At 32.1% G+C, this 12,197-nt stretch overlaps 1 protein-coding gene across 1 annotated transcript in view; it reads left to right on the forward strand.

Moving 5' to 3' along the window:
* The window catches only part of LOC126880440 (glutamyl-tRNA(Gln) amidotransferase subunit A, mitochondrial), a 17,098-nt gene continuing 4,901 nt past the window's right edge, over positions 1–12,197 (forward strand). The window contains exons 1-5 of the mRNA XM_050644300.1: positions 1–172; positions 227–711; positions 763–1,002; positions 4,895–5,042; positions 11,830–12,047. Coding sequence (XP_050500257.1) covers positions 140–172; positions 227–711; positions 763–1,002; positions 4,895–5,042; positions 11,830–12,047 — 1,124 coding nt within the window. The 5' untranslated portion in view covers positions 1–139. The remainder of the gene's footprint in view (positions 173–226; positions 712–762; positions 1,003–4,894; positions 5,043–11,829; positions 12,048–12,197) is intronic.

Genomic DNA, 12,197 nt, shown 5'->3' on the forward strand with positions numbered 1-12,197 from the left:
TGACATCGGCAACACTGCATTTGAATGTGTACAAATTTAAAATTATTTTTAGGTTAAGTTTAGAATTTTAAAATAGGAAATGGAAATGCTACTATTTAAAATTAAAAAATAATTACTATGATTAAAAACATTTTACAAAATGGACAAGTTACTTCACACAAATATAAAAACAGTAAGAAACTATCTTTAAGTTTCACGCATATCTTCACATTAAAAAATATTTCAGGTTTCAAGATTACTATTTGATGGGGCCGTAAAACCAACAGAATTATTAAACTTAGCCCTAAAAAAGATTGAGGAAACCAAACATTTAAATGCTTTTATATCTGTTACCTCAGAACAAGCAAAACTTCAAGCCAATGAATCAGAAAGGAGGCATAAAGAGAAAAAACCTTTATCAGAGTTAGATGGTGTTGTGATAGCCGTAAAAGACAACTTCTGCACAGAAGGTATAAATACAACATGTGCCTCGAATATGCTAGAAAATTTTGTACCGTCATATAATGCTACAGTCTGCCAAAGACTTTTCAATGCTGGGGCAATTTTGATAGGAAAAACCAATTTAGATCAATTTGCCATGGGTTCTGCTACTATAGATTCCATACATGGGTCAACGAAAAATATATGGAAATTAACTAATGACGATTTTTATATTGCTGGTGGCAGTAGCGGAGGGAGTGCAGTTGCTGTAGCTGCTGGTACTTGTTTTGCGTAAGTAACCAATAATTGTTAAATAATTTAATATATTAATACAGTTTTTAGAGCTTTAGGTTCAGATACAGGTGGCTCTACAAGAAATCCAGCTTCTTACTGTGGAATTGTTGGTTTGAAACCAACTTATGGATTGGTCTCACGTGTAGGACTTATTCCTTTGGTAAACTCAATGGATGTGCCAGGAATTCTGACAAGAACGGTTGATGATGCTGTTTCAGTGCTTAATGTCATAGCAGGATATGATGAAAAAGATTCAACATCACTCACAAGACCTTATAGAAAAATAAGGTTGGTTATGCTTTAAAGAAATCAGTAATTAGATTTTCCATTATTTTCTGTAATTTTAAATATAATAATAAGTATCAAAATATAGAAAATAATCTTCGTGTTGTAACTGTATCGTGTTTTGTTTCTGATGCATATGTCATTATTGGTCTTACACTGGCATACATTGAATGCTATGCTGGAACAACGTTGTAACCGTCAATAGTTTCAAATGTAGGTGCTCCATAGAAAAACATAGGGTATGAGCAAAATAATGTATTGCAAACTGTGGTGTATATTAAGATACTTTACTTTATGCATTCTTTATTCTATCATATTAGGCTCGTAAAGATTCCCTTTTTGTATATAATCAATTATAACATATTTTCTCAAGGTGTCGACAAAATCTGATTTGGCGTTTACAACGTTGTTAAAGCATAGCGTTCAATTCTTGACTTCATCTCAGTGTTAAAATGTCGGTTTTGCCATATAGTGTTATTAAAGCATCCTGCCAGTCTATTTGTTTTTGTAATTGATTTCTCACTTCATTGTCCAGGTCTCCTTAGTTAAACAGTATAATTCCAAGGTATTTTATTTCCAGTACTTGTTCAATGCTGATGCCATCAATTTCTATTTTACATCTGATTGGTTCTTTACTGATTACTAGTGTTTTAATTTTCTGAGATGAAATTGTCATATTGAATTATTTTGCTCTTATGTTAAAACTGTGGACTAATATTTGCAGACTATGTTCAACTTAAGCTATCAGTATTGCATCATCTGCGTAACAGAGTATTTTTACTTTTATGTTTCCCATTCTGTATCTTTTTTCTTTGTTGACGCTTTTAATGATTTCATCTATGATTAAATTGAAGAACTTGGGCTCAATGAATCCCCCTGTCTTATGCCACTGTTATATGTCTATAGGTTCTGTAAGTTGCCCATCTATTCTGACATCCATTTTGTTTTTTGTTTTGGTAGATGTTTTTAATAGTTTTTATGATATCTCGCGGACCTTCTCTATTATACAGAAGATGGGTACATCTTCGAGTCCCACTCTGTCAAATGCTTTTTTCAAGTCAATCAGACATAGAAATGCTGGTCTATTATACTCTAGTGATTTATCAGTATTTTGCTGTAAAACCCTGTTGTTCATGTGCTAAATTTATGCTCTGATTCATAAGTTCTTGGGAAATTTTAGTTGTACGTTTTAGGGAAGTATTTATCAAGTTTTCTAATACTAATACAGTGGAACCTCGATTATCCGTCTTTCCATTAACCGTCATCTCTGTTAACTGTCAGGGTACATACAATTTTAATGTAAAAAAATAAAAAAAAAATTAATTTGATTTGTGATGAGGACACAAAAGGCTAGTCTGCCGTCCTTAGGAAAAATGCCGTATCTGCAGAGAGATCATAATAAATATCATAGAATTCATACTTATACATAAGATTGGCAAAATATATTTTATTTAATCTAAAAACTCATGTTACCATATTCTTTCTAAGTATACTACATAAATTAACTTCTTCCTCCTTAGGAAGAATGCAGTACTGCGTTTTTACTAAGCATTGTCTTATTTTATAATACAGTAGACTCTCTCTATAATGAACACGGTTATTACGAGGTTTCGCTTATAACGAGGTACACTAGATGTCCCATGAAATTCCTATTGAACTGAACACCTCTATAACGAGGCATATTTGGATATGATTAACTGTTTAGATGGGAAATAAGCCACAATTAAATTGAAAAAATAATTTTATTAACGTTTCGAAGCCCAAATATTTGGATATAATGAGGAAAAATGAAATCGTAAAATATGTATCTTTATTATTCTTTATCTATTTTTAGCCCTGTAATGGCTATAAGTAAATACCCCAACTACCTGTATACATAAATTCCCAACATCTGTGCGGTTATCGAGGGTAGTGCTTTAATAAAAATCCACCGCCTACCTATAATAAACTTGTTCCTGTTCTGTTTATCTATTGGCCGATACTGAATATTGTAAAAAAAATATTATAATTTATGATGGCGAAGCCTTATTGTCGAGGAAACAATATTTAGCATCTTGTATTGCTCCAAATGGCATCACTATAGAAAGTTAATATTTTAGACAACTATATATGTATGCACAATATTATTGTTGTCTGATATAACGAGATCTGCATATAACGAGGTAATTAGTCTGCCATTTCAGTTCTCGTTATAGAGGGAGTCTACTGTATAATAAATACAATATAACGATGAAAAAGGAGAATAAAAAACATTTTTTATAAAATTGTGTCATGAAAATGGACAAAAAAAGTGCTGGAAATAATTTTGGAATTAATAAGTTTTCCGCTAAGGGGCATTTCTTGCATTTTAAAATTAAAAACATTCCAGAAACGATTAACATTTACGATCAAGTTTATTTTTAATTAATAATTATTAGACATTGATTTAACTATGTACTTTTATAACACATTTTTTATTTGAAAATTCTACGACCTACAGCGACCAAAATACTTCGTACCAAAATTCGTATTTCGAACAAACTTTATAAAATTTGCACTGTTTAAAATGCCTGATGTAACGAAATAATACAATGTCGCATCAACAACAATATACATACACATAGGAAACTCCGCTATACCTCAGGAAACTCCACATTTAGTGGAAGTATTTGTCTCACTTAGTAGTACTGCATTGTTTTTAGAACCACACATTATTTCTTGATCACCAACAACTCAAACATATGTGTTTATATTTTCTGTTGATAAAGAAAAAATAGCCTTCTGCAGTATTAACTTTGTTCTATTTGACATATTTAAAAAATTATATCAAACAACCGTGTTCATTGAAAAATGGCAACAAACTAACCTTATTAAAAATTTTACACATGCTGTAAAAATCTGTCAAATGCTTAGGCAGAACGCCGCATTTAGTGCCTGCTTAGGATAAACGCGGCAAGTGACCTTTAAATACGGCGTTTTTTCTAAGTATTTTTCAGATGACGCATTTATTCTAAGTATCCATGAACATTTTTGCAGATACGGCATAAAATGCGTTGTGTTTAAGGTATTTTGGCTTAACTTACGTCAATTTTAGTAAGCAAATAAGATAGATATGCACATTTTTGTTAGAAAAATGTATAAATCTAATTCTTTCAGATTTTTGCAGATACGGCGTTTTCGCTAAGGACGGCAGTATTCATTGCTGACAGATAAAGAAATCGTTGAAATGGTAACAAAGGCGGACCAAACAGATTCAGAAGCTGACACAGACTTGGAATTTGACTGTAGCTATATGTTGATGAATCTATTGTAACTGATAAAGATTTGCGTAAATAATCTAGAGAAGCTGCATCGCATATGCAATAATTCATCGAGTGGTATTCTCAACAAGAAGAAGCTAATAAAGTAGATTGCATGATCTTGTGCCGATTAAGAAATTCAGCCGTCGCAAAATGTAAAGCAATAGTAAAACAAACAAAGATTTTAGAATATTTTAAATTGATTCGATTTTATGAACACAAATCACTCTTATATTTTCAAACAAACCCAACAAATGAAATTTGAGAATTGTACTGTGAATTTTTAATTTTTTTTAATGTTCTTTTAACCACCTTTTCGATTATCCGTCATACCCTTGGTCCGGTGCCCTGACGGATAATCGAGGAGTAGAATTAGTTCTCTCATTCACCATCTTCCGGTATTTTATTGTGTTTTATAATTTTGTTAATTGTTCTGTGATTGCTGCTTGACAATATTTCAATAATTCGTTTGGTATTCCGTCATTACCTGCAGCTTTTCTGTTCATGTGTTTTTAGAGCGTGTTCTAAACTCTGAAACTATCAGTTTCTGTCTGTTACTCTTCTGTTATTAAATAATTCTATAGCTGTTATATATTACAAATTTGTATATATTGCAGGTTACCCCCTGCATCGAAAATGAGTATTAAAGGTCTTAAAATTGGCATACCTGTAGAATATAATTCAGAACATGTCTGTGATGAAGTATTAGATACCTGGAATGAACTAGCTGTGATGTTACAAAATGAAGGTGCTGTTATTAAAGAGGTAAGGGACTTTTTCATCAAAATATGCAACTTTAGACTTAAAGTTGCCTTCACGGTTTATGATTTAATTTCAAAATGCAACTCGTCTTCTCTTGTGATCTTCAGTTATGAAAGAATAGAATAGAAAAAAGCTTTATTGCCAGGATTTACAAGTTACAAATATAAATTGTCAATAGAGAGAATGGTGCCAATTACAATTTATAAGGGTTGCTGAAACAACCTACACTTAACATAAAAATAATATTAAAATATAATAATAATAACAGTGACATTTAGATTCAGATAAGAGCCCTCAGTCTCCCTGCAGGTCAGTTTGAAGATATTCTTCCACTTTGAAAGGTTTCCTTGCAGCTGCACAATCGATCAATTCACTTGCTTTAATTGTTCTACGTAGAGTGTGAATGCTGCCCGGAAACGCTATCTCTTCGCTAACTTTTAGAGCTGTGGCAAAAGGAGCTTTTCTCAGATAATCTACTAACATATCGTCTTATTGCTCTGTGGAGATCTGCCCTCTTCAACCACACAACTGTACTGTAGAGTGAAATTTATCCCGTCTTTGTTTGATTTTCCATATGCACATATGGCTCACGTTCTAATCTGCAGCCACTTGCCTTAGCGACTAACCTTCTTCGAGTTTGGCAATTGCTCTTGTTTTTTGTGCGGGATTCAAATCAGTATATACCCTGTTTTTAAACTAGGAGGAGTAATTCAAATTTACCGCGCTGTAATGCTTGCTTGTAATTTGTCCAATCTCAGTCAAGTTTACTCCACGGTTATGAAGTTTAGACACTATTGACATTTATGAAATTTCGACACTATTGCCATTTAGAGTTAATTAAGTTATATCAGCGATTTTTTGTGTTTTCTGCATTATTCTTTTAGACTTTTAGTCTTCTTTTATATAAAAGAAGATTGTCCTTAGACATATTATGGATTACCGTCGACGGCCGACATGATCAACCAAAAAAGAAGATGTATTTGGTGATTTCTCTAGTGACATTATTGAATGTGAATCTGTCTTATTGAGTTTACTCCTCCTAGTTTAAAAACAAGCTAAGGCATTTTGGACGCGTTAATAGCTTTTTATATTATTTTTTAATCTTCTTCATGTGCCTTGTCCGTTACTGACGTCGCACATAGGAGTATTTGGGTAACAAAACCGGACAAAACTATAATAACTTATATTTAATTTATTCTACCTGCCATTTCGTACATTTAGTCTAATTGCTGGGTTTGGGTCAGGTAAATACTTTATATATAATGACCTGTTTAATATGCTTTGAATTTGGAACTTATTTAATTGTTTATGCAAATAATCGGATTAAGTGTTTATAGCATAATGCATTCTAGGGATTAAGTGTTACTAAGAACGAGTTACTGAAATAAGTGTAATAAGACTGTAACACAACAAATAGTCATAATTAAAGTGTATTTAGACTTTGCATACATTATAATACATTTTAAATATTTTTTTAGCTAATATTAATCGTCTTCTTCTTCGCTTTCATTTTCTTCCTGATCTGTATTATCGTCGCTATCCTCTTCATGAGATGTAGTTGGAGTAAACAAAATGGCGGAAGTAGGCGGATGATTTAACAACGTTGTTTGTTAGCCAACAAGTTTATTAGTACTACTATGCATAAATTGTAGCCCGACAAGACCCGACACATTAACAAAAACACTGCTGTTTGATAAATTTAAGTAAAAATATATACCAAAATAATTACTTTTATTATATGACTATTAAATATGAAAAATAATTAATTATTCATTCAATTGTAATTTTAAAATAGAGTACATACTTTCTTCTGCCATATTCACAAAGTTTTTCCACTAAACTTCTCTACACAAAAACACAGTATTAAATTTAAAATTCACAGAAACTAAAAACGCCGAGACCAAAAGCAATCGATTTCGCCAAGAACAAAGTTCCAACTTACCTAGCTGAGAGGTGCACACCAGGAGGTTGATTTATACCTACCATTAGATGGATCGGTTACTTAGGTATGGAAAAATGAGGTTTAGTCAGAGTTTTATTTAAGTTGCCGATTTCGACTTTTGTCCGGTTTTATTAAATAAATACTCCTATGTGCGTCGGCTATAATCATAGCAATTTTAATTTTGTTTGCAGTCCAAAACATTGGCGTAAGTTTTGAAGCCATGAGTGTCTTCTTCTTCCGGATCCGCGTTTGCTCTCTACTTTACCCTGTATTGTCGGCTACAATATCAGTGGCGGATCCAGAAATTTTTTCTGCGGGGGTGGGGGTGTTGACGAATCTTCTATGGATCTTGAGGGTGATTTAATTACTTTTTTGAAGTTATACTTCTTTAGGCGCGATTAGGAGTGAATTTTTATTATTCAGCGCGCATGCGCACACAGACAGTATGGAGTTCTTTGCTCAATCTTTTAAGTTATGTATTATTGTGTTTCAATTTATCAATCAAAGATAGAATAAAAATTTTAATTTTTTTAATATAACGCGGGCACATAAATTTGATACACCCTGTATATTGATTGGTAAATATTTATTAGAAGTTAGCTTTCAACGCAAGATGGTTTCTCCTTAATGAATTTTTCCATGAAGAATATTAAAAACATTTTTGTAAATAAAAGTGAAGTGAAAGTTATTTAGGATTATTATTTTAAACCGATTGTTTATTACGGGAAAGGTCAAACCACAGGTAGATGTAATTATCAGTTTTTAGAAAAATAGAGGTAAAGAGAATTGGAATTTTAAATATGTTTGTTTAATGATAGGAATATTTAGATAATTTCCGAAAAGTCATAAGTTTTGAGTAGAAGTATTGTTTGATAGAATGACTGGATTTTTCGAATGAAACAGAGGAAGAGTGTGGAAGAAGAAATGTCTCTGATTGGTTTAGTAATTTGGAATGGGAAAGAGAGAGCAGGTTTAATTTTCAGACAGTTTGGGTCTCAGGAGATTATTGTGTTACCGGCAGCCGAGAGGAGCAGTCAAAAGTTTTCGTGAGTAGTTCAGAAGCAAGTACTAGTGGTGGTTTTTGATAGTGAAAGTAGCTGAAAGTGGAACGAGAGACAAATCAAATCGAGAAGAAATACCTCTTTGATTCTGTGAAGTCCAAGAGAGTAAGTTATAAGAATTATCGTTATTAAAATTATTTGTGACACCAAGAAAAAAAAGATACTTGGGTCTCAAGAGATTATTGTTGAGAGAAAGAGAGGAGAGAGTGTTGTAGTTATTGAACGAGTACTGGCAAAAAAGAGGCCTGGCTTGTGTTTTGGAGAAATAGTTGCTGGTATCCTGCTGGATTGTTTGCTGAGAACGGAGAGGGCTTTGATTGGTAGCCTAACATAATCAACAAGGAGAAGCTGTTTGGGTCAAGAGGAGACATCATTGTGTGTGAATCAAAAAGGTCAGTCAATAACCTATGTGATAGATTTTCTTTATAATCAGAAGTTAAAATTTTTTTACGTAAAAGCATATGCATTTAAGATTCCAACATTTCAAAAATTTAATAGGAAGTATAAGTAATTTGCGAATACCAAATTTGTTTGTTTAGCTTGTTTTTTTATTAAGGGTATCAAGAACAAAGCGATAAATATTTGTTTGAATTAGATTAATTTATATGGTAAAAGTTTCTTTTGGACAGTTATGCCCACAGAATTTAATTGATAAATTTATAGAGCATTGCTTTTGATAATAAAGGTATTTGTATGTGTTTATTTATGATTTTTCTATTTATTTCCTTTTCCTATTTTGTCCCGATAAGGATCAACTAAGAGATACTGAAGCCACGAGAAAGGATAAGTATAACCTAAGAGAATTTAATTAAATTTTTTTGACAAAAGGCACCCTGAGATTTTTTCTTAATATTTTTATGTATGATTTACGTTAATTAAATAATTGATCAAATAAATAATAATTAATATAAAAGTAATAGAAAGCACATCATAACAGTATGTATCAGTCTAAAAAGGGTGTGGAAAGAGTATATTAGTGTTTTTACTAAATATATTTATTATAATTTTTGTGTCTTTGGGTTTGTCTTCCTCGGGAATAAGATAGTAAGTAATATTTAAAGTATTTTTATACTTCACTTGATCTATTTGTCACTATGTCTGGAAATCTTGTAATCCGTAAAAACAAGGGGCGTATAGCTCAGTGGTAGAGCGTTCGACTGGAGATCGAGAGGTCCTCGGTTCGAATCCGTGTGTTTTCTATTTTTTTTTTTATTTTTTTTAAGTATTGTTTTAATAAACATTTTTGGAAAGTATTAAGTAAAAATTAGTTTAATCTTGAAATAAAATACAAATAACCTGTTGAAAGTATGTTTATTTCGTTGAAATCATATAATAGAAGTATAACTTCTTACGTGCGTACAAAGTACACACATTCTTTTTTCTGATGCAAGGACACTTCGTCTTATCCCTCCTAGGATAAGTGGGTTTTCAATTATTTTTTGGATGAGCCTATTTTTTTCTTTGACAGCTCTCGGTTTTTCTTTTTTGTAGGATTATTGAATTAATATTTATTTTCGTTTTGGGGGGGGGGGGCGGGGTCATGACCCCGTGACCCCCTTTGGATCCGCCACTGTGCAATATACGATATTTATCATGTCTCATAATAATATGACTGAGGTATTCACGTTTCCGTTTCCTGTGAAAGAGATTTCTTTTCGTTTTCCCATTCGGCGCAATACCTCTACCGAAATAAGCCACAATTTTACAAAAAAAAATGATTTTATTAACGTTTCGAAGCCCAAATCGGGTTTCGATGTCAAAATACAAAAAAAAACTACTAAAATAAACAAAAATGTTGTTGCTAAGTAACAAAATTCTTCTAATAATTTATTTAATCTGACTCATTTATATTTTCAATTCAGACGTATATTATACATTTTAAAGTATGAGACTTTAAAATGATATCGCCGATATTTATGAGTTGCGTTCCTGGAACGACTTTACTAAAAGATAGTTCATTCGATTACATTAAATCAATCCCAACTCAAGAATATTCGTCACAAAAAAATCATAGCATGTGATCTGTCTTTAAAAAGACAACCAAATGCAACGATGACAGTAAAATTCTCGCGTTAGAGATTCCATAGTAAATCACGAGGGAAAACCAGGAAAAAACCTCGTGATACTATCCCGACATCGTAAGTATTTGGTCTTACATTTAATTTACTTTCAAAAAACTAATAAAAAATTCTGACTTTTATATGTTTAAATTATAAATAATATTAATAATACATAGATATGTATACAATAACGGCCGGTTTCACAAAGTAAAGTTAACTTGTGGTTAAGAGATAACCAGAAGTTACGTCAAAATATGCGTTTTAGTTTCAGGTCAACGGCGAAGTATGGTTAACTCACAGAATTTTTAACCAGAGGTTGGAGTTGGTTACCCTTATGGGTATACCCAGAAGGGTAACAATTATGAAACTGAAACGCATATTTTGGGGTAATTTTGAGGTTATCTCTTAACCACAAGTTAACTTTACCTTATGTGGGTAACCACATCCTACTGCATTGTACCGAGGAATTTGCGACACAATTGGTTTCATTTAGCATAATTAGAGCCAATTTAGCATAATAAAAATGCGAACTAATTTTATTTAGGTGAAACATCAAGACCATTAAACGTTAGAATAAGTGAACATCAGTCTTATATTAAAAATAGAGAAGTTGATAGATCTCAAATATGTCAACACGCATGGGATAATGAACGTAGAGTTCAGTGGAGAGATTCAAGTATAGTCCTAAAGGAATTAGATAGTAAAAAGAGAAAAATCAAAGAAGCGGCTGTAATTATGCTAAATGAAACCAATTGTGTCGCAAATTCCTCGGTAGAATGCAGTAGGATGTGGTTACCCATACTGAAAGAGGAGGTCAATAGAAAGAAAATACCACGATTAGTAAGTCAATAACATATTGAGTTAGTACAAATTTTATATTTTAGTATTACTTATTGTATATCTATGTATTATTAATATTATTTATAATTTCAACATATTAAAGTCAGAATTTGGTATTAGTTTTTTGAAAGTAAATTAAATGTAAAACCAAATACTTACGATGTCGGGATAGTATCACGAGGTTTTTTCCTGGTTTTCCCTCGTGATTTACTATGGAATCTCTAACGCGAGAATTTTACTGTCATCGTTGCATTTGGTTGTCTTTTTAAAGACAGATCACATGCTATGATTTTTTTGTGACGGATATTCTTGAGTTGGGATTGGTTTCATGTAATCGAATGAACTATCTTTTAGTAAAGTCGTCCCAGGAACGCAACTCATAAATATTGGCGATATCATTTTAAAGTCTTCTACTTTAAAATGTATAATATACGTCTGAATTGCCAATATAAATGAGTCAGATTAAATAAATTATTAGAAGAATTTTTTTACTTAGCAACAACATTTTTGTTTATTTTAGTAGTATTTTGTATTTTGACAACGAAACCCGATTTGGGCTTCGAAACGTTAATAAAATCATTTTTTTGGTAAAATTGTGGCTTATTTCCCATTGAAAATAGTTGATTATAAAAATGCCACAAGGAAATAGCTTCAGAACAACATAACATTTTTAGTGGGAGAAAAATGTCACAATGGGTGAATATATTTCTCATGTTTGTTAAATGTTGCTCTGGCCTTTTCAATTCTAGCTCGTATATCGGTTGTTTTTCGAATTGATGAGAGGGAATCAGATCTTTCTTTTTATTACATGTTTTATTCTTTTACTGAGAAGTTTTTCGTGGAGTTTAAAGATCACTTTTTTCTGTTAAAACTTATCATTTTTGTAGGTTTCCATGCCAAACACAGAGTACAGCGTTGTTTGCTACCACATTCTAAACCGTTGTGAAGTTGCAAGCAATATGGCTCGATATGATGGCATTGAATATGGATATAGAGCAAACGAAGAGTCTTCTACGGAAAAGTTATATGCTACGACACGAAAGATGGGGTTCAATGATGTAGTTAAAAATAGGATATTATCTGGAAACTATTTTTTATTATCTAGGTAAGTTGTGTGTTTTTGTCACCATCATCCTCATTGTCTCTACAACCCTGATGAGTCTTGGCCTGTTCTAGACTCAGCTTCCATTCCTTTTTATCCTTCGCCTTGGTTTTCCAATTTCGTACCCGTAAGTCATCTTCCACCTGGTCCTTA

The sequence above is a fragment of the Diabrotica virgifera genome, chromosome 1 (genome assembly GCF_917563875.1).
Source record: "Diabrotica virgifera virgifera chromosome 1, PGI_DIABVI_V3a".
Lineage (NCBI taxonomy): Eukaryota > Metazoa > Arthropoda > Insecta > Coleoptera > Chrysomelidae > Diabrotica > Diabrotica virgifera.